The following is a 26,639-nucleotide window of genomic DNA, read 5'->3' as shown; positions in this document are numbered from 1 at the left end:
GAAAGGAAAGGAAAGGAAAGAAGAAGAGAAGAGAAGAGGAAAGAGGAGAGGAAAGGAAAGGAAAGGAAAGGAAAGAAGAAGAGAAGAGAAGAGGAAAGAGGAGAGGAAAGGAAAGGAAAGGAAAGGAAAGGAAAGAAGAAGAGAAGAGAAGAGGAAAGAGGAGAGGAAAGGAAAGGAAAGGAAAGGAAAGGAAAGGAAAGGAAAGGAAAGGAAAGGAAAGGAAAGGAAAGGAAAGGAAAGAAGAAGAGAAGAGAAGAGGAAAGAGGAGAGGAAAGGAAAGGAAAGGAAAGGAAAGGAAAGGAAAGGAAAGGAAAGAAAGGAAAGGAAAGGAAAGGAAAGGAAAGGAAAGGAAAGGGGAAAGGGAGAGGAAGAGGGAGGGAAGGAGAAAGGAAGGAAAGGAAAGGAAAGGAAAGGAAAGAAAGAAGAGAAGAGAAGAGGAAAGAGGAGAGGAAAGGAAGGAAAGGAAAGGAAAGGAAAGAAGAAGAGAAGAGAAGAGGAAAGAGGAGAGGAAAGGAAAGGAAAGGAAGGAAAGGAAAGAAGAAGAGAAGAGAAGAGGAAAGAGGAGAGGAAAGGAAAGGAAAGGAAAGGAAGGAAAGGAAAGGAAAGGAAAGGAAAGGAAAGAAAGAAGAGAAGAGAAGAGGAAAGAGGAGAGGAAAGGAAAGGAAAAGGAAAGGAAAAGGAAAGGAAAGGAAAGGAAAGGAAAGGAAGAAAGGAAAGGAAAGGAAAGGAAAGGAAAGGGAGAGGAAGAGGGAGGGGAAGGAAGGGAAAGGAAAGGAAAGGAAAGGAAAGGAAGGAAAGGAAAGGAAAGGAAAGGAAAGGAAAGGAAAGGAAAGGAAAGGAAAGGAAAGGAAAGAAGAAGTGAAGAGAAGAGGAAAGAGGAGAGGAAAGGAAAGGAAAGGAAAGGAAAGGAAAGGAAAGGAAAGGAAAGGAAAGGAAAGGAAAGGAAAGGAAAGGAAAGGGGAGGGGAGGGAGGGAAGGGGAGGGAAGGAAAGGAAAGGAAAGGAAAGGAAAGGAAAGGAAAAGAAGAATGGAAGAGAAAGGGAAGGAGGAAAGGAAAGAAGGGAAGGGGAAGGGAAAGAGAAAGGAAAGGAAAGGAAAGGAAAGGAAAGGAAAGGAAAGGAAAGAAGAAGAGAAGAGAAGAGGAAAGAGGAGAGGAAAGGAAAGGAAAAAAGACGAGAGGAGAGGGGAGGAGATGAGAAGAGAGGAGATGTGAAGAGAAGAGAAGAGAAGAGAAGAGAAGAGAAGAGAGAGAGAAGAGAAGAGAAGAGAAGAGAAGAGAAGAGAAGAGAAGAGAAGAGAAGAGAAGAAGCGGAAAGGAAAGGAAAGGAAAGGAAAGGAAAGGAAAGGAAAGGAAAGGAAAGGAAAGGAAAGGAAAGGAAAGGAAAGGAAAAAAGAAGAGAAGAGAAAAGAACCATTTGTCTGAAGTGGTAGAGGGTTTCCTGCCTGAACAGGGGGTTAGACTAGAAGATCTCCAAGGTCCCTTCCAAATCTGTTATTCTATTATATACATGAGATTTACCCCTGGCAACTACCATGACCTCTCACTTGGTGGAGAAGACAGGCATTCCTTTGCGATGACTTCCATCATCTTTGCCATCTCTTGCTTCTCCAGGTTCAGACTTGCCTCTAATTACTGTTCTCTCCTGCCTCAAAGTCCTGGATGAAGAATGTCCCAAAAAAAAAGCCCCACAAAAAAACCCTCAACTGGCTGTTCTAGTTCCCGATCGGGGCGTCACCCAGGCAAGTAACCTTCCAAGGGCTGGGAAAGGGAAGTGATGGGTTAGAGAGTGGGATGGGGTGTATGGGGAAAAAAGCCCTCCAGGCTAAGCAAGAAGCTGCTGAACAGCCAAGTCTAAGGAGGCGTGGCTGGGGGGACGAGAAAGAACGCCCTGCCAGAGTCGTCAACTTATATTTAATGTTTAAGCAAGCTTTATCTCTTAAGGACTTGGCAGAAGCAGGTTCTCAAGACCGGCAAAGGGAAAGAACCGAGGCAAGGTTGGGACTTAGTCGAGATTATGATGGATGCCTACCTCCAGCTCCGGATAAGCCCATCTGTCCTTCTGGTGGCCTTGACGTTTTTCATGAAAGGTAGGAGATGGAAGATTGTAGGGCAACTGCTACAGCTTCAGGATAAGCCATGTTAGAGCTAGGAATGCTTGGAAGCCAGGGGTAGCCTCTGGAATAAGTTTGGATGAAAGGTTCAGGGTGATTAGATCCTCTGAGCTCCCTGGGTTCAGCTTTCAGGAATGGTAATTTTGCGTCTCTATATAGCCATTAACGGGACGCAGTGGCTCAGTGGGTTAGGACGCTGAGCTTGTCGATCAGAAGGTCGGCAGTTTGGCGGGTCGAATCCCGAGTGCCGCGTAACAGAGTGAGCGCCTGTTACTCGTCCCAGCTTCTGCCAACCTAGCAGTTCGAAAGCACGTAAAAATGCAAGTAGAAAAATAGGGACCGCTACGGTGGGAAGGTAACAGCGTTCCGTGCGCCTTTGGCGTCTAGTCATGCCAGCCACATGACCACGGAGACGTCCTCGGACAAGCGCTGGCTCTTCGACTTTGAAACGGAGATGAGCACCGGCCCCTAGAGTCAGAAACGACTAGCCATTGAAATTCTGGCACAAGGAAAGCCAGATCGGGGGTATGAAATGAGAGACCCAGACTTACCCACTTTGGCTCATTGCTATGCCTGTTTATAATAAACCTAAATTCTAGCGAAACAAACCCTTACATGAAAGATTTTTCAGGGCGTTAACCATACCAGGTTCAAATAAAGAACTGGTGCATTTGCTTGGCATAAAGGCGTGGAGGTTCCAAAATGGTTGCTCCAAAGATCAAAGCAATATTTTTTTTAGGCCATCTGTTGCACATTTGTGCCCGCTGCATTATACATTTACCTTATTGTGCTGGTTTTTTAAATTGGTTTTAATTAATATGATTGTTCGCCGCCACCCAGGGTTATTGTTTGAATGGGTGGCCATATAAATTGAATAAATAAATAAATTATCTTAGATTACTGTATGTCATTTCTCTAAGATAGATCTTGTGGCAAATTTGTCTGTCTGTCTGTCTATCTATCTATCTCTATCATCTATCTCTATCATCTATCTACCTATTTATGTTTCTATCTCAGTCTCATCTCTACATTTGTTAGTCTGTCTGTGTCTATATCTATCTATCTATCTATCTATCTATCTATCTATCTATCTATCTATCTATCTATCTATCTATCTATCTATCTATCTATCTATCTATCTCATCTGCCTTCCTATCAATTGATTGAATGACACAAGACATTCTTTTACTTTTTCAAAGGTTAGGTACTTGTTTTCCAAATAATTGATTCAGGCCTTCATAATCACAACTTTCCTTCAAAAGAAAGTTTCCCTTCTTTTTTTCTATCTGTCTTTCCCCCCCCCCCCTATAATAGAGGCCATTGTCTGTTTGTGAGCTGAGATGCACAGCTGAAAAAGCCAGGCCGATAAATTGTGAGGACAGTTGTACTATTCGACTCCGTGGTGAATTTTGTCCTATGGCGTATGGCATGGCTTCATTTATCCGCTTCATATATTTCTCAGCATTGCTTAGACGACAGGATCTGGCAGTTCCATTGTGTACTTGTCTGAATTGTTTAAAGGGAGGATGAAAAACAACAGCTGTAACTCCATTTCAGAGTTCCTCAACCTCAGCAGCTTTAAGATGCATGAACTTCAACTCCCAGAATTCCCCAACCAGCCATTCTGGCTGGGGAACACTGGGAGTTGAAGTCCACCCATCTTAAAGCTCTTGAGGTTGGGAAACCCCCACTCTGTTTGACTGAGGACACAATATGGCAACCTGGCTTTGGTCCCTTCCCAATACAAGTTAGGAAAATCCTAAAGGCATACTGGTTCCTCATTATCCTCATACCCTCAGCTATCGGAAGACTGAGAGATGTGATGACTATGAATCTCATTGAGCAAATGATCATTTATTTAGGTACACATATCAGGAAATGGTCACCCATGGGTCTGTGAGGCTGAAGAAGATTTTACCACAAATCTCTGAACCTTACTGAAGATCTGGGGAAACAGGATCTTGGCCTCCATTCTCTTCACCTCATAAAGAGCTGATAGAACCAACCATTTCCTCAAAGGCAAGAGCGGGATGACATCACAAATGTCATGAGGTCATTCTACAAATGACAAGAATTTTGGAGTTGACATAATTTGGGCCATTGTGATGCCGTTGTGACTTCTTACCCATGCCAAGACAGGCAGGCTCAGATCAACAGGCAATACCATCTGAGGAAAAAATATGGTTTTATAAGCCCATCTTCTAATCTACAATCAACCCCAAAGGCTAAAAGGAAAGATAACCATAATTCAAAGAACAAAACAAACCATGGTTTAAGTGTTTGCCTCTTCTCCAGTAGGCCTCTTTAGAAGCCCTAATGTCCACCACATCCCACATGGCCAAACCTACAGCTAGCTATTCAGCATAAGTTTGCTGTGTATCTATCTGCCTTTGCAATATTTTATAAAATGGGGGGAAAGGATAGAAGAAATCTTGTTTTGGGACGTGTAACCATTGTTTCTATAAAACTAGAAAGAGCGGTTAGAAATACGATCAAGATAACTTCAAAACAAGAAAATAGGAGTGCTGAATAGAAGGGGATTCCAAATCTGGCGTGCGATTGGTGCAATCAGACTCATAACCTGCCTCAAACGCGGGACTGGATGGACCTCTCTTCCATAGGATGTTTGACTCTACCAGACTCAATGGTTCCTTTCCATTCTAAGTCCTCCTTCTCAAGACTTTGTTTTCCAGGGATAGCCAGTTCTTTAGGATTATACCACACAGGTAGCTTTGTCAGCAAGGAATCATTATGCCAGCCACAAGAATCCCAGACTGAACAGAGTTATGCAATAGCCTGACTTAAAGCTCAACTGGGAAAATCATTTCAATAACCCGCTTTAGAGTTATCTTAATTCAGTTTACTGTCCAGAACTACTTCTGGCGAGAGGCATCCATATCTAGACTTCCATCCTTCCAGAATGAGCTTTGCACCTGGGTGATCTCACAGCACTCTTCCGATTTGATGGCTAGATTCAGTTATTTCCAGTTATGTTTGTGGCTTATTGAAAACCGCAGAAAACCTGGTCTTTCTTTGAAGAGCTGCAGCTGTGGGAAGCTTGTGGGTGACCTGTTTCCTCATTGGTAAGAGCTCGAGCTTCACCCTGCCCATCAGCCTCCAGATATCCTAGCAGGTCTTTCAAGGAGAGAGGCAGTTTGGTGGTTCCCTCCTCTTATTAGCTCGTTTGTTTATTTGCATTTGAGCAGACAAATATAACATGAGTAAAGACAAGGGTGCAGAGGGCAAGCAGAATATCAGAGTTGGAAGGGACCTTGGAGGTCTTCTAGTCGAACCCTCTGCTCAATCAGTGAAACTTATTCCATTCTGGACAAACGGTTGTCCAATCTCTTCTCAAAAGCCTCCACTGATGGAGCTCCCACAGCTTCTGAAGGCAAGCCTTTCCACCGGTTAATTGTTCTCACTCTCAGGAAATTTCTCCTTAGTTCTAGGTTGCTTTTCTCCTTAATTAGTTTCTACCCAATGCTTCTTGTCTTACCTTCAGGTGCTTTGGAGAACAGCTTGACTGCCTCTTCTTTGGGGCAGCCCCTGAGATATTGGATCACTGCTATCGTGTCACCCCGAGTCCTTCTCTTCATTAAATAGACATACCCAACTCCAGCAACCGTTCTTTGTATGTTTTAGCCTCCTGTCCCCTAATCATCTTTGTTGCTCTTCCCTGCACTCTTTTTCTAAAGTCTTGCCATCTTTTTTACATCGTGGCAACCAAAACTGGATACAATATTCCAAGTGTGGCCTTACAAGGCATTATGAAGTGGTACTAACACTTCCCGTGATCTTGATTCTATCCCTCTGTTAATGCAGCCTAGGACTGTGTTGGCCTTCTTGGCAGGTGCAGCTCACAGCTGGCTCATATTTAAGTGATTGTCCAGTAGGACCCCTCTCTCAGTTGTTCCTCTTGAGCCAAATGCCACCTATACTATAGCTGTGCATTTGATTTTTCTTGCCTAAAGGTAGAACGTTTTCCCCTTTGTGTGAAAGGGTGGAGTGGGGAGGGTTTTTAAGCTTTTAGCACTGGGGTAGGAGAGCGGGTTTTGTGCCTGGGTTTGGCATGTTGGGATCTGTGGTTTGTCATCCAGTGCGTCTTTCAAAAAAGTTAGGGAGTGGGAAAAAGTGTGCATGGAAGTCTCCTGGCTTAGCTTCAATTTGGATGACATGAATCGATCCATGTGCAAATTGCTGCATTAATGACAGCTACTCTACACTGTTTAAAATGTTCTTAGTTTCTGGAGAAGCAGCTACAGCAAGCAAACTGGGAGAGCAGTTGGACACACACGATGCGGTGTTCCCAATGTGCTCTCACAGGTGGAAACATTCGTATGAGTCTCACCTTGGGTGGGGTCATCAGGATTAGTGAAATCACCCAGCGTGGATGAACAGGAGTAGAGAATGAAAGAGCTGAGAAGGATACACAGGAATAAAAACAGGGCGGAAGAGGCTATAATGAAAAAGCAGAGATCTGCAGATTAAGGTGAAGAAGTACGAGCAGGTGGAGTTGGCTGGGAAGAAGTGCCCAAAGCATTTAAAACAAGATGAGCCATCAAGTGTGGGGGGAGAGACGGGAAATAGATTACTATTTTCCAAGTTGGATTCAGGAGATGCCCAGGAGGAAAAAAGAAAACACAGGGAGAGTCCTTGGTGGGTCAAACATCTACTCTCAAATTAGGTAAAGGTAAAGGTTCCCCCACACATGCGTGTTAGTCATTTCCGACTCTAGGGGCCAGTGCTCATCTCCGTTTCAAAGCCGAAGAGCCAGCGCTTGTCAGAGGACGTCTCCGTGGTCATGTGGCTGGCATGACTAGACGCCAAAGGCGCACGGAACGCTGTTACCTTCCCACCGTAGTGGTCCCTATTTTTCTACTTGCATTTTTACGTGCTTTCGAACTGCTAGGTTGGCAGAAGCTGGGATGAGTAACAGGTGCTCACTCTGTTACGTGGCACTCGGGATTCGACCCACCAAACTGCCGACCTTCTGATCGACAAGCTCAGCGTCCTAACCCACTGAGCCACCACGTCCCTATACTCTCAAATTACTAATGTCCAAAATGTATGTTTACATGCTAACATCGGGGACCTGGCAACTTGCAAATTCATTGTGCAAATTAGACAGTGAATGAAATGGAGCCCTGAGTTTTCTTTAGGAACCACATTAAAATTCCACTTTTGCAGTGTGATTCGCCCACAGCCAGATTGATGGGTCACTGAAAGCATTCCTCTGCTTCCTTTAGATCAGAGGTCTTCAAACTCGGCCCTTTTATGACTCATGGACTTCAACTCCCAGAATTCCTCAGCCAGCATGCCTGGCTGAGAAATTCTGGGAGTTGGAGTCCATGAGTCATAAAAGGGCCGAGTTTGAAGACCCCTGCTTTAGATGATTAATTTGGATGGGATCTTGCGATCAGACCACAGATGGCCTTTTCCTTGCTTATCACTTCAATCTCGGAGCTATTCAGGAGTCCAAGTGAAAACAGAATAACAGAGTTGGAAGGGACTTCGGAGGTCTTCTAGTCCAACCCTCTGCTCAAGCAGGAAACCCTAGACCATTTCAGACAAATCGTTGTCAAGTCTCTTCTTAAAAGCCCCCAGGGTTGGAGTACCCCCAATTTCTGGAAGTAATTGTCTCTTTTTTAATGAGGTTGTGAGGAGAAGAATGGCCATCAGAGTGAAAGAAAATTTGACTGTGGTCCTTCAAGCCACAAAGTTCATCTCAGATTCCTGTGAAAGTCCATCCCAGGGGTGTCCAACCTTGGCATATTTAGAATTGGTGGACTCCAACTCCATGCTGGCTGGGGAGTTCTGGGAGTTGAAGTCTACAAGTCTTAAAGTTGCCAAGGTTGGACACCTCTGGTCTACAAAAGTATTGTTGTTGTTAGCTACGAAGTCATACCTGACCCATCACGACCCCATGGACAACGTTCCTCCAGACCTTCCTGTCCTCTACCATCTTCTGGAGTCCATTTAAGCTCATGCCTACTGCTTCCGTGACTCCATCCAGCCATCTCATTCTCTGTCGTCCCCTTCTTCTCTTGCCCTCAATCTTTCCCAGCATTAGGCTCTTCTCCAGTGAGTCCTTCCTTCACATTAGGTGGCCAAAGGATTTGAGTTTTAGCTTCAGGATCTGGCCTTCTAAAGAGCAGTCAGGGTTGATCTCCTCTAGGACTGACCGGTTTGATTGCCTTGCAGTCCAACCATAGTTCAAAGGCCTTAATTCTTTGGCGCTCAGCCTTTCTTATGGTCCAACTTTCACTGCCGTACATTGCAACTGGGAAGACCATAGCCTTGACTATACGCACTTTTGTTGGCAGGGTGATGTCTCTGCTTTTTAGTGTGCTGTCTAGATTTGCCATGGCTTTCCTCCCCAGGAGCAAGCATCTTTTAATTTCCTGGCTACAGTCCCCATCTACAGGGATCTTGGAGCCCAGGAAAATAAAATCTGTCACTACCTCCATTTCTTTCCCATCTATTTGCCAGGAATTGAGAGGGCCGGATGCCATGATCTTGGTTTTCTTAATGTTGAGTTTCAAGCCAACTTTTGCACTCTCCTTCTTCACCCACAACAAGAGGATATTTAGTTCTTCTTCACTTTCTGCCATTAGAGTGGTATCATCTGCATATCTTAGGTTGTTGATATTGTTGACAAAAGTATATCTGCACTCTTTTAATTGGGTTTTTCTCATTTTTGGTTACAGGTGCCTTGGCTCTGGAGTGCCACAGCTGTGTGGACCTGGGTGATGGCGGTTGCAGTCAACAGCACCTGAAAAAGCTGACCTGCCCAAGCAATGCCCACGTCTGTGTGGAAACCGTGGCTGCTGTGGAATGGAGTGAGTAGCCACAGATGCTTTTTCTAGCTGCAAAGGGGATGTGTCACCACAGGGTTGAGTTTTGAATTCCTTCTTTAGTTCTACAAGTTCAACTGATTCCTATTTATGACGGTCGCAGTCTCCCGGGGGGGGGTCATGTGATCACCTTTTGGGACCTTCTGACAAGCAAAGTCCATGGGGAAGCCAGTTTCACTTAACAACCGGGCTACTAATTTAACAACTGCGGTGATTCACTTAACAACCGTGGCAAGAAAGATTGTAAGATGGGGCAAAATTCACTTAACACCTGTCTTTGCTTAGCACCAGAAGTTCTGGGGTCAATTGTGTCATTGTCAAGTCGAGGATTACCTGTACAGCACTAATCATTTTTTTCACAAGCCAGGGGGAATTACTCCATGCATGCTCAGAGGAGTTACACAATTATACACCTGGAGCCCTTGCAGTCCCATTCAATTGGTGAGCCCTTGACTCATAGGATGCTGTGATTGCTAATTCTGCCTGTAATCCAGGAAGAGACGAATCCTTCATAATAGAAGCAGGAGATCAAAGACTTCTATCACTTTCTTCTTTTGTCCCCCCTCCAATCATTGTCTCAAACATTTTCCTCTCCTTTCTTTTTTTATTAATTTTTTAATACAATTCAACAGTGCTTATTCAACAAACATGATGTCTGAGTTCATCATTCACTAATACAAATTAAATTCTTAATCCCCAGTTCGTTTCACCAGCCATTGGTAAAATAAGTCCCAGGTTTGAAAATATTCTGTTTTTTTCTTTTTCTTTCAATCTCAAAGTAAGTCTGCCCATTTTTACACAGTCTAGTATTTTTTTTTAACTAGTTCTTCCTCCGACAGTATTTCTTCATTTTTCCAATATTGTGCAAATATAAGTCTTGCCACTATGGTCACACGGAAAATCAAATCTTCTCCTTTCTTGGGGCCAATCATCACTTTAATTTCACTTTGCACCATAACATTCGAAAGTGGAACACGCTGTTACAGGATGTTGCAATGGCTTATTCAGAGAGGATGAATATACCAGTTGCTATTAGTCTTAAGTCCTGCACAAATGATGAGGACATCCAGCTCTGTTGCAGGTTAACACGACCTAACCTAATTCAGATAGTCCTTGAATTACAACCACAATTGGGACCTAGAATTTCCATTGCTAAGCAAGGCAGGTGTGATCTATATGGCCTTTTGGGCCATGGTTGTTAAGGGCTTAATGAATCAGATGGTTAAGCAAATCCGGCTTCCCCTATTGACTTTGCTGGAAGCCCGTTGGGAACGGTCGCAGTGGTGGGATTCAGCCGGTTCGCACCAGTTCGGCAGACCTGGTAGCTAAATTTTGCTGAGTTCGAAGAACTGGTGGAATGCACACTGCTTCCAGAAGTCTGTTCTAGGCCTCGGAGGCCTAGAAGAGGCCTCCCACAGGCCTAGAACGACTGACCGGAAGTGCATGGATGCCACTTCCGGAAGTCCGTTCTAAGCCTCGGAGGCTCAGGTCTGCATCCAATAAGAGAACTGGTTGTTTGTGTATTTTAATCCCACCACTGAACAATCGCAAATGGTGATCACGTAACCTCAAGATGCTGCAACTGTTGTAAATACATGTCAGTTGCCAAGCGCCTGAATTTGGATCACATGACGTAGGGATGCTGCAATAGTTGTAAGTATTATGATCTGTCATAAGTCACCTTTTTTCAGTACGGTTGTAATTCGAATGGTTGCTGAATGAATGGTTGTAAGTCAAGGACTATCTGAAGACAATTTCCCAACAATAGCAACTAGAGTACAATTTACCTTTTTTTGTATTTTTTTAGGCCAGGGGTCTCCAAAATTGGCACCTTTAAGACTTGTGGACTTCAACTTCCAGAAATCTTCAGCCAGCCATGCTGGCTGAGGAATTTTGAGAGTTGAAGTCTACAAGTCTCAAAGGTGGCCAATTTTGGAGAGTCCTGTTCTAAGCCATGTTGTCTTCCTCTTCGCTCTTTCAGGTCACGGGAAGTTCTCCGTTGGCGAAAAGGGCTGTGGATTGGGCATGCCAGGAACCAATGATAAGGCGGTGGAGGTGAACGGCATCCTGGCCTTCTCTCAGCTGCACCAGTGCAACACAAGCCACTGCAACATTAAACTGGACATCAAAGCACTGCAGCTGCAACCAATGGGTAAAACCCAGCCCCATAAGAATGATGCCTCTCTTTAGAAGATTGTTAGCCTGATCCATTCACTGCTATGCTATGTGCCTGGAGAATATTGGAATATTTTCCCCAAACCTTAATAAACTGGGACTTTCCAAATATGAATTACTGAGTTTCACCATGGGTTCATTCCCGAGAAATCTCTAGCTTGTAAATTAAATAAATTGCAAATAAAATAAATTCTAGGTCACTCTTAGGCATGAAAGCTGGCTGGGTGACTTTGTTAACTCTGTGAACTATTGTGGGGAAAATGGAAGACAGAAGTATTAGGTGTATTTACTGCCTTAAGTTATATATTAAAGGGTAGAATAAAAATATGATAATGATAATGATAACAACACCACAATAACAGCAATAACAGGAAATACTGTAAGGAAAATACACACGAAGGAAAAGAATAGCAAGATATAGATCAGTTTTTCTCAACCTTGGCAACTTTAAGATGTGTGGACTTCAACTCCCAGAATTCTCTGAATTCTGGGAGGTGAAGTCCACATATCTTAAAATTGCCAAGGTCAAGAAGCGCTAATCTAGATATCCGCAGCAAATTACATTGATGTGTTTCTATAGAAATGGGCTCAACTTCAGGGAATTTTTGCCTTTTGTTGTCCTGAGGTCCACAGACAATGGTTGCATCTCTTTGTGTAAAACACACAGTAAACACAAAAGCCAGTTTACCTAGAACAAAAAGGCTATGATGTCTCTTCAGGCCATGCCTTTGTGTTCCAACACTAAGAGCTTTTTTGCACAATTTGCCAATGCGCTCTTAATGGTTTTGTTTTCTTTATTATTCCCTTTTATATAAATCCCTGTAGCCCTCTTTCTGGGAAAGGAGAGGTGGGGTACAGTTGAATTAACAACTAACTGAGACAGTCTGTTTAGGTTTAGCACCAGTTTCAAGATGTCTTTCAGCTAATCCTGACGCTAGTCTGGTTTAAGAAAAAGTATAAATATGCCTGGCCCAACCCGGTTCCAGTGCTTCTTCTAGAATTCAAGCAATTTAAAGTTCATCTCTTTTTTTTTATCCTCGATAATGCTATTTTTTTTAATGGCTCTATCTCCAGATAACGTGAGTGCACGGATTCCCAACGGAGTGGAATGCTACAGCTGTGTTGGAGACAACTGCCCATTGGACAGTTCTGCCATTGTCAAGTGTTATGATAATTTCCGGGGTTGTTTCCATGGCAATGTCACTATGAAAGCAGGTGAGACTTCTGGAGGTCATCAAAAGCCATGGATAATTTGGCTGTCTTGGGGGGTTGAGCAACTACTACATGCCCATAAATAGAATGGATTTCTTCCTGTCCTAGGAAAGTGTGTGTAGGGGGGGGGAAGAGATGGATTAATAGAGCTAAGGGGATGAGTAAAGGATCAATGTCCTGTTGGTGAAGACCGTCATAGCCCAGCTGAAATAAACAAAAAATATTTTCTAATTGTGTCGAAAATCACACTCTCCAATATATAGCACAAAAAGGAGAGAAGCAGAGATTAAAAGATTCAGTCATGTTCGGAGAATGGCAAACTTTGAAACTATAATTATGTGGCTTTTTAAAAAAAAACGTTCTACTTAATTGGTGTTTTTGTTTTTTAAAAACAGCATTTATATTTTTCTGTCAGCTTGTCATCCTTCCCTTGAACTTTCTTGTTTTTTAAAACAAGTTACAAAATTGCTGCAGAGCGGATGGGAAGAATGTGCAGTATGTGATTTGACAACTATTCACATTCTTGGGGGTTTTTTGGTGTTTTTTTTAACAAAGATAAATGCAAAGAATGGCTTTGTTGTCCTTGAATTAGAAAGCCCTAACTTGATTGGATATGGGGGGGGGGGGTGGAAAACCTGGGACCAAAACTTTTCCCCCTTGATGCCTGCCTTTAATGTTGCTTCTCATCTTTCCCAGGCAATTTTTCACTGACCAAACCCATCAAAGGATGTGTTCAAGATGATGATTGTACCAAGGTGAGGAAAGGGAGTCCTGCCATCACTCTCTCGGGCTCCTGTTGTTCGGGGAATCTCTGCAACGCTGATCTCTCCAACAAGACACATTTCTCCACCTCCATTCCAAGGTTGGCTTTCCTGCCTGCTCAAGAGACCAATAATGCAACCGTCACTACCCCTTCGACGTACATCCGGGTCAACGCAGCCACAGCAGTAGCAGGAGCTTCCACTTCCAGCAAGCTCACCCGTTCTCTTGCTGTGAGCCCATCCGTGGGCAGCCCTCAGAAGGGCCACAGTCAGGACCACGACCACAGCCATGGCCACAGTCACGAAGATGACGAGAGGAACACCGTGGTTCAAAATAGGAAAGTGGTCCCTTCCGTGAAGGTTGAAGAACGACTCGGCCATCCAGTTGAGGGACCAAAGGGAGATGTAGCAGGCTTGCAAGGCTCACTCCTTGTGACTTTTCTGCTCCTTGGCTTGTGTCTGTGAAGGCTGATCAAGGAATGACATTCATCCTTCTTCCCTTTCTTCCTCGTTCGATCAAAGCCTATCACGTACAATGTAACTTGGTACGATTTTTCCCATTCCTGAGCAGGGGGCTGGGCTAGACGACCTCCAAAATCCCTTCCAACTCTATTATTCTGTTCTTCTGATTTGTCTGCCGGTACTAGGCTTCTTCTTGAGAAACCAGCATTTTGGACCTAATGTCCTATTTGAGTATTGGAAATTCCTGCAGTGCACGTCTGTCTACAGGTAGTCCTTGACTTACAACCATTAGTTTAGCGCCCAGTCAAAGTTACAACGGCACTGAAACAAGTGACTTTTAACTGTTCCTTGCACCTATGGCCGTCACAGCATTCCCCACAAGTCATGGGGTCAAAGCAGAGGTGCTTGGCTACAGGACTATATGGACAATGGGTGAGCATTCCAGAGTGTGATCACTCTTTGTGGCCTTCCCCGACAGTTTCTGACAAGCGAGTCAATGAGAGAAGTCAGTTTTACTTAATGACTACATGATTCACCTAATAACTATGGCAAAAATAGCTGTAAAATAGGGCATGACTGACTTAACAACCACCTTACTTAGCAGTAGCAAATCTCAGTTGTGATCTTAGTCAAGAACTACCTATACCTTATTTTCATGGTAGTCACTAGAACTGCTCCGGTACATGATAAATCTGAGGTTTGCGGGCAGCAAAACCTGGTTTTGCTCTTCCAAAACAAAGTCAAATTCCTTTGCGTAGGGGTCTTTTCCTGCCCCTCCCCCCTCTTCTAATATAGTTTTGTGCCAATCAGACTTCCAGAGTTTTGGTGGTCTGCATAAATTTTGACTTGACAGAGGTCAGAAGTAAGGTGCACGCATTGTAAGTTAAGCTGTAACTTAATGACTCGAAACCAACCAACTCAAACAAATCAGCTTTTTGCGTGGGCCTTAATGACTTAACCCTCTCAAAGTGTGCTAGAAACCATAAATGTCAAAATGTGTCTGAGATTCAGGAGATTGGTGGTCGGGGTGGGTGGATTTTCCTGGGGAGCTTATACAAGGAAGAGTGTAGAGTTAGGTGGACTGTTCCCACTTTGAAATTTGGATTTTAATTCTGAAATGCTGGAGTGGAGCTACGAAAGTCGAAAATCAACATCTGTAGCTCTTTGCCTTTTCAAGGGGTTCTATCCTGACTTTGGTGAATGAATAAAGTTAATCAAATTGTAACGCTCACAAGGCAGATCATGTAAAATAGAACAACAAAAACCTTCCAGTGGCAGTTTTGTATTTTAAGTATTGTACTTGCCATAATTTGAACACACGAGAAATATTTGCTTTCAGCATTTGCAAGGGAGATAGAGGGTTTTCAGTTCTTGCCTTTTCACTGAAGTGGACCAGGAGTCAACTAGCAAACATCTGCTGCAAAAACTGAGATCAAAGCAATAGAACACCAAATCAAGAGATAAGACAAAGATTGAAGCTTGGGCTGAGTTCATACAACACTGTAGATTAAATTACAATGAATGTTGTTTGTGAGTCAGCCTATTGTGGTCTTTCCAGCCATTGTCTCAGCATGTTTTAATGAACCAGGTCATCGTATTAATCCGTAGTACAATTTATTCATTTGTTTGTAGCATGTTATGTGAACGTAGAAATTGTATTTAGTTCTCTTGGGTGAAGAGGCGCATTGTATGAACCCAGCTCCCAAATCTCAGCAGAAGCCTCTTCCCTTGTTGTTCTGAAGCAGGAACAAATCAAATCCCCAAAGTTTAAACACATCTGCTGCTGTTATTATTCATTCGGTTTATTTTGTTCCTGTTTGTAAATAGTTTTACGTGTGACTCTTGCCAAAGTAACAAAATGCAAGGAAAACTGGACTCGGAAAGATACTAACAAATAAAGAGATTGTAACTTGGCTGAACAAAATGCCTGCTTAGGAGATTTGCAAGGATATGTGTGTGTATATGTGTTGGCGTGTTGATTCGTATTGCTCACCATTATTGTTATTTGCCATTTTCATGCTGTGAGACAAAATAAGGAGAGAGGTCTGCCTGCTATTACGTGTTCTGCAGAAAACACGTAAGAAAACAAGCAAGGAAGGAGGGAGGGGAAAAAATCTGAGATTGAAATATATGAGATTTGAAGGAAGAGATCGGGGGTCCTGTCCATTGGTGTTGTAGAAGGTTCTCTAGTGGAAATAAAGGGGAATGGGGTCCTACCTTCTAAAACCATCAATCTTTGATGAGCTAGGACAGTGTTTCTCAACCTTGGCTACTTGAAGACTTCAATTCTCAGAATTTCCCAGCTAGCATGTCTAGCTGGGGAAATCTGGAAATTGAAATCCAGAGGTCTTCAAGTAGCCAAGGTTGAGAAACACTGAGGTAGAAGACAAAGTCTTAGTAGACTAATGAAGGAATTTCTGGCTTTGCTAATTGCAGCATCACCAACTCTTGGACTGGCCTACAAGTTTCTTTCAGGTGAAAATTCAACTTGTTCCTCCACAGTTTGATGGTGGGAGGTCCTTCTGAAGAAAGGAAAATAGTCCATAATTCTTCAAGGGATTTCTGGATACATCAGATTTAACCGTATATAGCGTTGTTATTAGGTGGCGAAAGCAGCTTTCTTAATGCTTTCTTTGGCTTAGCAAGCCAAGATTAGCAAATATAAATAAAAATCTGGTTCCAAATTTTGGAGTTTTCTTAATGGCCACCTCAACTATCAATTACTTTTGAAAGACTGGCCTTGCTCCTACTTGGAGCCCAACTCAGTAAAATGATAAAATGGGGGAGGGACAACTAGAGTTTGTTGAATAACTACAGATTTTCTTACATAAGACCATGTTTTGTTTGAGGTTGACCAGGACCTGCAGTGGAGAAAAGGGAATTGGAGAAGAGGAAGGAAAGAAGAACGGAGGCAAGAGAAAGAGCATACAGAATACCCTTTTGCACAAAAGAAGCATTACACAACATTGTTAAGCCAGCTGTTTGTCTATATATACAGTAGGGCTGTGTGTGGGAGATTCCTATTAATCATTCTCTGTGTACCACCACCACATGCAGTTCTTCAGTTGTGTGTCTTTCTTCTCTCTTCCTTGCTTAGTTAAAGAACCTATCAGAGTTATTTCCATGAAAGAAAGAGTTAAAATCTTCATTTTCCCATCCACTTGACCTGCACCCAACAGACAGAGCTGGATTGGCTGCCCCTATTATAAAAATAAATAGTAAGATATATTGGACATAAATTAGATCCAGTTAACAGTGTGGGTGGTTTGGTTCTCAGTGTCAAGGGAAGAAAGTTAAAACTTTAAATGTTATTTCTCTCCAGATGAGTAGAAAAGAAATTCTCTATTAATTTATCAGTAGAAATTTCCCTTAGTTTTCCTAAAGGAAAACTCTTGACCACTATTTAAGAACGAACTTTCTTAACTGATATTGTCCAGACACATAGACAAGCTCCTACTTTCACTAACACAAAAATCCTAAACAACATAGGGAACAGCTCTTGCTGAGATTTGTCTCGATCAGTATTTCTTCACCCTGGCAGCTTGAAGATGCTTGGACTTCAACTCCCAGAATTCCCCAGCCAGCAAGGGTGATAGAAGAATTCTGGGAGTTGAAGTCCATAGTTCTTCAAGTAGCCAAGGTTGAGAAACAATCTGGGCAACTTCAAGATGTGTGGACTCCAGCTCCCAGAATTCCACAGGCAGCTATGACAGTTCAAAGTTGCAAGACCCTTGGAAAAAGTTACTTACAACCCATCCTTGAAGTTACGACTATCACACCTTCCCATGGTCATATGATCACAATTCAGACACTTGGCAATCAAGTCGCATGTACAACAGTTGCAGTCTCCTGCAGTCATGTGATCGTGATTTGTGACTTTCCCAGCTGGCTTCCTACAAGGAAAGTCAACTGGGGAAGCCATATTCACTTAATGACTATATGAGTTACTTAAAAGGTAAAGGTAAAGGTTCCCCCGCACATTTCCAACTCTAGGGCCTGGTACTCATCTCCGTTTCAAAGCTGAAGAGCCAGTGCTTGTCCGAGGACGTCTCCGTGGTCATCTGGCTGGCATGACTAGACACCAAAGGCGCACGGAATGCTGTTACCTTTCCACCATAGTGGTCCCTATTTTTCTACTTGCATTTTTACGTGCTTTCGAACTGCTAGGTTGGCAGAAGCTGGGATGAGTAACAGGCACTCACTCTGTTACGCGGCACTTGGGATTCGACCCACCAAACTGCCGAGCTTCTGATCGACAAGCTCAGCATCCTAACCCACTGAGCCACTGCGTCCCTTATGAGTTACGTAATGACCATTGAATTTTCTTAATGATGACAGTGGTTCACTTAACAATTGGGGTTAAAAGGTCATAAAGTTGGGCCAGTTCACATGAGGACTAACCTAACAACCTCATTGTTTAATGATAAAAATTCCAGTCCTAATTGTGATCACAGTTTAAAGACTCTCTATAATGTACCAGAAGGAGAGGGTCCCTGTGGCTGCCATTGCTCTTGAATAAAGAATTTAACTTCATGCAAGTGCGTGATCCTGGCTCAAAAGCAGACCTGTTAAGGAATGTGTCAGCTTCCAGCTCAAGAATCCAAATAAAACTCTAGGTTCATTCCACCTCCAAAATTTTACTGTTTATTGAATACATTGCATGGTAATGTCAAAGCAAAACTAATTCTGAGGTTCCAACACCAATTCACAGACTTAAACAATAATTTTCCCAGCCAAACCCCCAACGTCTTACATAGTCCATATAAACAAGTTCACTTTGTTATGGAAACTATCTGCTTTAATCCACACCTGTTATGGTGTCCTTGAAAAGGTTTCAGGCTCTCACAGTCTTCAGTGGAAACTTAGAAGTTTCATTTCTCCATCTAATCCACTTGAAAGTAACACCTGCCCTCCTTACTCTAAAGGCAAGTTGAAATACAGAGGCATGTAACTGCCAAAGTTTCATCCTTGACAAAATGACATTCCAACTATAAAGGAGCACATGATAAATACACAGGCTGGCAGTATCACACTGGGACCATTTTTCTCATTAGCTAACTCCTTCATTATTCTTTTTTTGGCACCAGTTAAAATGAGAAACAACTGGAGCAATGCTTAAATGGCCTTCTCAAAATTCTCCACCTCAGCTATGCTACACATCACAATGATGCAGCTTAAACTTTGCAAACACAGTTTCTGAGCTGGTAATTGAGCATAAAGAACTTAATTGAATTGTAGGTTCCATAGTCCATGTCTGAGTCCAACTTCACTGCCACTTTGCAAACAGTGTTTGCCAATTCCAAACGCCACTGGAAATTCAGCATAGTTTCCATAATTGTTCAAAAAAAATAACGTAACTTTGCACGAATGATGAAACTTTCAATTTCAAAGGTATGTCTTTGTATCTAATGGGATAGAAATCTATTTTCCTCAGGGTGTCAAGGCAGGTACAATGTGTTCCCTCCATCTTCCCCAAGGGCAACAATCCCCCTAGGAAGATGGAGCCGAGATGCAGAGAGACTGATCTAAAGCCAAGGAGCTAGTGTTCTGTTCCATCCTACAACCGGCCCTGTTTGTGTGTCAGCGACAACCCCTTCTTCCTTTAAACAGTCAATAGGCTGGAAAAACCCAACCCAAATTTATTTACAGTTCAAACAAAAAGGCAACAGAAATATTTCCTTCAATAAATGATTCAAAACATCAAACAAGAGTTAACAAAGAAGAGTCAAACAAAATAGAATAGAATAGAATAGAATAGAATAGAATAGAATAGAATAGAATAGAATAGAATAGAATAGAATAGAATAGAATAGAATAGAATAGAATAGAATAGAATAGAATAGAATAGAATAGAATAGAATAGAATCGGGCCACGATTCTACAAGGAGTATATATTGGAGGTGGTGTCCCTTTGAGAGCTGTATGCAACGAAATTTCATTATGATGTATGCCGATTGGTGTACATTCAAAGTGACAATAAAGTTATCATCATCATCATTAGCAAGAACAGACCAGGATTCTCTTTGAATGTCTCCGAACAGTTGCCTTCAGTAACCAGCCCCGCCCACACCTTCCCCTTTTATTTTCAGTCCCAAGGTGTGGCTTCTCAATGCCTTCTCCTCCTTTCACTGAGTTGCCTCATAGATTTTCTCTGCTCTGCTCTGCTGGATGGCCTTCTGCTTCTAGCATCTCCGAACAGATTCAGCTGTGACTCCTCTGAGTCTGACACCTCCTCCTCACACATCTGAGCCTCATGAGGAACAAGATTGGAGGGGCCAGGCTGAGAGTCCTGCAGTGCATCAGAGCCTCCCTCCGACACCAAAGGCTCTCCAAATCCCTCCACCTTCTCCTCAGATTCATCAGACTCAGCTGCTGGGAGCACAGGCTGACACTGAATCACAACAGCTAGGATCAGGAACATCTGGACCTAAAGCACATCCCTCCAACCCCAACGGTCAAATAAACTGAGGCACAACTGTATGTGCGAACCCCACCAATAAGTTGCTTGAGGAGAGATCAGGAGAACTTGGTCACCCAACCCATGCTCTCACATTGAATCTCCAGCAACAAGATGCAACAAGTTTAGAGGGCTGAAGGGCAGGCCTGAGCCACATCAGCCATTCCCAGTTCCAAGCCACATCATCAGATTGCAAGGACTTCCCATGTGATTCTTTTTTCAGAGGAGGTGACAGAGTCTGAAGACTCAGCAAGCCTTGAAATGTTTGGCCCCATGAGACAACCTCCAACCTTTCCTGAAGCTACCAAGATAGGGCAAGGGGTGTGCTCTGTGATGTTTGCCAGAGGTTGTGACACCCTTGTTATGGAAAGTGTAGCATGGAATTTGTTAAAGGGCTCTGTTGAATCATGGGACTTTGTTAAACTACGTTGTTCCTCAGAAATAAACCAGCAGGAACCCAACAAAGATACTTGAGCAGAGGCTTCACTCCCCCCCCCCCGGCTGCTGTAGAGTGGATTTTCACACCCTATCCATCCCTGCTTGATCCGCACACATGACGTATGCTGAGGGAATGCAATTTAAGCCGCCACAGGAGCAGCCCTCTCTTATTCAAAGGAACTCCTCTTGAAGACTTCCATCTGACAACATTTCTCAACGCTTAATCCCTTGGTGCTCGGGAATTATTTTTAGGAGCGTTCTTGGTTTATTTGCCGTTTCAACGATGCCCATTCTCTTTCACAGCTTCGCATAGCTGCAATCGTTCTGGACAGCAGGCAAATCTTCGACAGTGAAGGGATTCTGCATGATCGCATCTAGCAGCAAGAGACTTTCCTCAAGTTCCCCTTTTCGGCAGAAGTTAATCTTGACTTTGGATGAGGTCCAAAATCACAGCCAGGCGGAGAAAGTAAGCCGCAGCCAAGAAATCTGCATTTTCTTGTCAAGGGAGCCCAGAGAAATACAGAAGACGTGATTCCTGCACCCTAAAAGAGGTAATTTCAAGGGCCTAGCCCAGGGCACCACACCCTCTGGGGGACTGTGCTAATTCCAGAACAACAATAGTCTCGTCCTTGTCTATATTGTTTCTGGATGTGTTAGGCTGTCAAAACCAGATGACAGCCCGCTCTTGAGAGATGGGGTCTGCTCAGCCACCTCTTGTCATGTTTTACTAATCTTGGAGTCTTACAGCCACTCAAGAATGCAGGTGTGTGGTCTTGTGGTTTTGCGTTACAATGTATATGATTATGACAACCAGGCAGGTTGTATGCCAGTGTGATTTGGTTGCCTGATGTTAGCAGCTGGCCTGGATTGGAAGGCTGCTTGTTTAGAGCTCAGTGTACACTTTCTAACATTGGTGCGCTTGTCGGACAGCTACAGCGTGGTGGCACCAACCCGTTGTGCCATGTACGCAAAGATATGGGGGATTTATCTTCACAAGGAGTTCAAGTAGCTTCACTGGAAGTGATTTTGTCGAAGAGCTCGTAATTCCGAAGTCAATTAGAGTATTGCTTACCTTTCCCTACCTGAGTTCACCACCCCTCCTTTTTTTGTTTTGTTTTGGAAAAAAAGGATGGAAGGTCTAGAATGAAAGTACCCAAATGTAAGAGCACAGCCTGAAACTATGGAAACATTTGTCTAACCTTACGTCAAACATCTGACATTGGCCTAACATCTCATCAGATCTGAGTTGCAGGTCCTGTTTGTTAGAGGGAACATTTGGGGGTCCCGGTGTTGGGTCTTTTCAGCTGTGGTGCCCATCTTATGGAACATTCTCCTCCCTAAAGTGAGGTGAGCTCCATCCCTGTTAATATTCCAGAAGGCCCTCAAGACCTTACTAAGTGTGTGTGTGTATGTATGTGTATATATATATATATATATACTATTTAGGTTACCTTGCTAGGCCCCAAACATGGGGCAAATCTTTATTTCCTGTTTTCAGCCTATCTTGAAGGCTATCAAACAGGCAGTAGTCACACCGGACAATTCATATATTTGTGTAAATTACTAACAAAGAATTAAAGGGAAACTGAGATGCATTTCTGACTCCTTAGTCGTCCTCAGCCAGCTATACCCTTCTGAGATTCGAACCTGGGCTGATTTGAAACATATCTTCCCTTGCAGAAAAAAGCTAACAGAGCGAGAGGGACCTTGTGGCTTAGAGGCAAATAACACTGCCTTGTATGCAATCAGCCCAGGTTTGAATCTCAGAAGGGTATAGCTGGCTGAGGACGACTAAGGAGTCAGAAATGCATCTCAGTTTCCCTTTAATTCTTTGTTAGTAATTTACACAAATATATATATATATATATATATATATATATATATATATATATATATATATATATATATATATATATATATATGTTTTAAGTATTTGTCAAGTCTTTTTGAATACCCTGCTAGTTAAATCTTCTTTCCTGTTTCAGCCTAGCCCAAGTTAAAACAACTCCCTAATATATAATTAGCCCAGGTTCGAATCTCAGATAAAGGGTATGACTGATTGATGAGAACAAAATAAGTTCGAAATGGCCATATCAGCCTCCCAAATTCTTTATTAGCAATTTGAATAATTTACACACACACACACACACACACACACACACACACACACACACACACACACATATATATATTGCTCAAAAAAATAAAGGGAACACTTAAACAACACAATGTACTGTATTTAATAGTAGGATGTCTTATCTTGTGTTCCCTTTATTTTTTTGAGCTATATATATATAATTTATTGTTATATGGAGCCCAGAAACGCTTTGTGTGAGATGGGCAGCCATATAAATGTGACAGATAAATATGTGACAGTTAGATAGATACAAATGTGATAGATAAATATCAGAGAAATGTTTAGAAGCATTGGATGCTGCAGATGGACACTCAACCTACAATTGAAGTCATCTGCTGCTCGAGAATTCCTGATGACCATTGTAATGTATTGGGCCTGTTTTACTTGAACTGTTCCACGTGGTTTTGAATGCTGCTTGAGATTGCTTAATCCGGGAGTCTGTGTAACGGTCACAGGCTGCCTAGACATGCAGTCTCCAGGACGACCATTGGTTGGCTCTAGGGCGGCAATAGGTTCCTTCAAACCTATTGGCTGCCACCTAGTGGCCAACAGCACAAGTAGCTGTGTAGAAGCCTTGGTTACCAGTTCAGTTCCTGTTATTCAATAAAGCAATGTTCCTGCCTGAACTCTCTCGCCTCGTCTCCTACTTGCAAGAAACCCAGTACACAATAACCATCCAATCTTTGGCTTGAAATTTCTGACTTTGGAGAAGCTGCCATTTTCCAAAACCATCTGCTTGCACCATCAGCAGTTCCTTTCTTTGACCACCTGGGAAATGCAGAAGTACCCTATATTTCTGTACGGTAGATATGGAAGATATAGAAGAAAGACTCTGGTCTTCCTTCCTCCTTTTGACCATGTCTGGTGATTCCCCTGAGCTTGGGAAAAGTTTCTTTGTCAGTAATTCATAGAGTTGTTGGATTAGAGATGCTGAAATTCTACCATCTAGTGATGAATTTGGGGAGCAGCACAATGAGAGAGAACATGCCTGGTGTGAGTGATTTTTTTTCTTTCTTGGCTTGCTGTTGTAGAGATTGTGAGTTAAATAACACTGATTCTCCCTTTCCAGGTTTTTTTGACCATCTTATTTCTTAGTCCTCCTACTCTGTAAGCTCCTGTTACATCATGAATTTTAATCTCACTGCTCCGGGCATCTCCAATGCATCCTCAACATCCTCCACAAATACCAACTTGGACGTGAGCAAGCTCATGGACATGCTTCAGATCTTCTTCTACGCAGTTCTTTTTCTACTTGGTTCCCTGGGCAATGGAGCGGTGATCTGGATCACAGTCCGCCAGACTTCACGGACCATCAGCTGTGTCTGGTTCTTCAATCTAGCTCTGGCTGACTTTCTCTTCTCAGTCACCCGGATTGTGCCCCTCTTGAAGAACGCTTTTGATAACGGGTGGCCCTTCGGAAGCTTCCTATGCAAAGCCAACAGCTTCATCAAGTATCTCAACATGTTTGGCAGCGTCTTCCTCTTGGCTGCCATCAGCATAGACAGGGCAGCGTGCATAGCCTATCCAATATGGACCAAAAGGCACCGGGGCAGTCGCTTGGCATGGGCAGCTGCCATTGGAGCTTGGTTAATGGCCATTGTCATAAGTGGTCCTTTCTACCTCTACCGGGGCATAAAAATTGACAAGTCCAACAAGACCAAGTGCTCCTTTGCCCTGGAGGGAAACGAAACTGCCAAACTGGCCATCTATATGTTGAGACTGGTTTGTGGGTTCTTGGCCCCTTTCACCATCATTGTGATCTGCTACGGCATCATCGTTGTGGTGCTGAGAAGACGACGGGCTTCCATCCGTTCCAAGAAGCCCTTCAGGGTCATCCTGGTTCTTGTGGTCACGTTCTTCCTCTGCTGGGCACCATATCACATCTTACAACTCCTCAAATTGGCAGACGTGAAAAGTGTAGGACTTTCTATTGGCCTCCCGCTCTCCTCCTTCCTGGCCTACCTCAACAGTTGTGTCAACCCTATCCTTTATTTTTTCATGGGCATGGACTTCCACCGAAAGCTGTCTCTTTACAACATAAGGGCCGCATTCAGGAGAACCTTGTTTGAAGACAGTGGCACCTCATTTAGGAGCAAATACAGGAAGGAGATGGCTTCTTCCACTGATGAGATACCTCAGTCTTCAGTAGTCCCTCAGATGCATCGCAAAACCTCAACCCTTCCAAGTTCAGTTTAGGAAACTCATGTGGATTAGGAACTCATGGGTGACGGATGAAGAACATAGACATAGAACATAGAATCATAGGTCTGGAAGGGACCTTGGAAGTCTTCTAGTCCAGCCTCCTGCTCAAGGCAGGAGACCTTCTACCGTCCCAGTCAAATGACTGTCCAGTCTATTTTTGAAAATCTCCAGTGATGGAGCACCCACAACTTCTAGAGCAAGCCGTTCCACTGATTCATTGTTCTCACTGTCAGAAAATTTCTCCTTAATTCTAGGTTGGACATCTCTTGGACAGCTTATTAGCTTGCACCTGTTGCTTCTTGTCCTGCCCTCTGGTCCTTTGGAGAATAAGAGGCTTTTTAGTCCAACACATGAAGAAGACAGCAGTCTGATGATGGAGGCTGGATCCGTCACACCCATTACCTGAGAAATACAAGATTTCTTTTCTTTTTTCTGCTTTCATTCCACCCACCCGTCTTCCCTCCTGATATTTCCTGGACATTGTGAAGCTACAAATACTTAAGTGTTAGAACGAAACTTTTTCTTCCATCCTGAACTGCAAGCGATGGGGTTGTTTTGCTTTATATTCGTCATGTCTGTTATTTTTCTTGGACTCTCATGTACATACAGTATGTATAAACTTTCAGCTATATTTGTACATTTATGTCTTTGGAAAGCTTTCTCAACCAACTCTGATATTAACAGCCCTGCCTGAGGTGCTTCTAACTTTAGCCAAAACCTAAGCCATCATGTAGCATTCTAAAATCAATGTTAAAGAAGCATAAAAATTAGATGCTGCTTTTTAAAAAAATAATAATAGAGGGAATGTGTCCTTACAGTCTGCCTGCTGTGACTGACTCAACTGGGTGGGGAATTCTGGGAACTGAAGTCCAGGGGTCTTAAAGTTGCCAAGGTTGACCAACATTGGTCAATCCAGACTTTCAGCCTTGATTAAAGTGCTTGGAAATGCTGAATACTGCAGTCAAAAACATCTAGAAGTGGCCACCAGATATTCTGAAAAAACCTACAAAACCTTTCAAGTCTTATTACATTTGCAATTATTGCTTTCTTTCTGTGTTTTCTTTTCGTTAAAGTGGATATTCTTGTCACATCTTGATGTCATTTTGTTTATTGATTCGTGCTCTAGGCTCCGCAGTCGGATAGCCTTTAAATAAACATATTTCCATTATTTATAGCAAGCAAACAAAAAAATAAATGGAATCATGTGGCCAAAAAGAGGGTCCTCCCCCTCCTTCTGTCTAGTATAGCCAGGCGGTGGAGATTTATATCAGTCAGGCTGTCTTTCCTTCCATGATCACAAAACAACACATGTGAATTGGCCAATTTTGTCTTCAGAGCAACCTTGCGACGGAGATGAGGAGGGAAAGGTAAATAATAATAATAATAATAATAATAATAATAATAATAATAATAATAATAATAATAATAATAATAATAATAATAATAATAATACCATCAAACATCTACATCTGCCTATCCCAGGTACTTAATAAGGACTCGATAGGTAGACAAAAATGCCAAATCCAGTCTGAACATCTGCCTGACTATGCAATGATCAATAATAATAATAATAATAATAATAATAATAATAATAATAATAATAATAATAATAATAATAATAATAATAATAATAATAATAATAATTGGATAATAATAAATTGACCTTGGAGGTCATCTAGTCCTCAGGGAGGAAACCCTGTACCATTTCAGACAAATGGCTGTCCAGTCTCTTCTTAAAAACTTCCAGTCTTTAAGGTGATAAGTGTAAGTCAAGGGCTACTTGTATTCAGTTGCATGAAACTCAAGAGTTAACAACAGCAGCAGCAGCA

The 26,639-nt window shown here is 42.8% G+C and overlaps 2 protein-coding genes across 2 annotated transcripts; both read left to right on the top strand.

Annotated features, from left to right (window-relative positions):
• Positions 1–2,015: 2,015 nt before the first annotated feature.
• LOC308672475 (ly6/PLAUR domain-containing protein 3-like) lies at positions 2,016–13,579 on the top strand (the record flags this gene model as incomplete). Its single annotated transcript, XM_081335441.1, has 5 exons — positions 2,016–2,088; positions 8,820–8,951; positions 10,948–11,118; positions 12,216–12,356; positions 13,050–13,579. The coding sequence occupies 5 exons, from the start codon at positions 2,016–2,018 to the stop codon at positions 13,577–13,579; spliced, it is 1,047 nt and encodes a 348-aa protein (XP_081191567.1).
• Positions 13,580–23,733: 10,154 nt separating this feature from the next.
• Positions 23,734–24,867, top strand: LOC308672217 (chemerin-like receptor 1; the record flags this gene model as incomplete). Its single annotated transcript, XM_081334940.1, has 1 exon — positions 23,734–24,867. The coding sequence occupies one exon, from the start codon at positions 23,734–23,736 to the stop codon at positions 24,802–24,804; it is 1,071 nt and encodes a 356-aa protein (XP_081191066.1). The 3' UTR covers positions 24,805–24,867.
• Positions 24,868–26,639: the final 1,772 nt, after the last annotated feature.

Source organism: Vipera berus, assembly GCF_964194415.1.
Source record: "Vipera berus genome assembly, chromosome: 9".
NCBI lineage: Eukaryota > Metazoa > Chordata > Lepidosauria > Squamata > Viperidae > Vipera > Vipera berus.
This window is presented reverse-complemented; position numbering and strand designations above follow the sequence as displayed.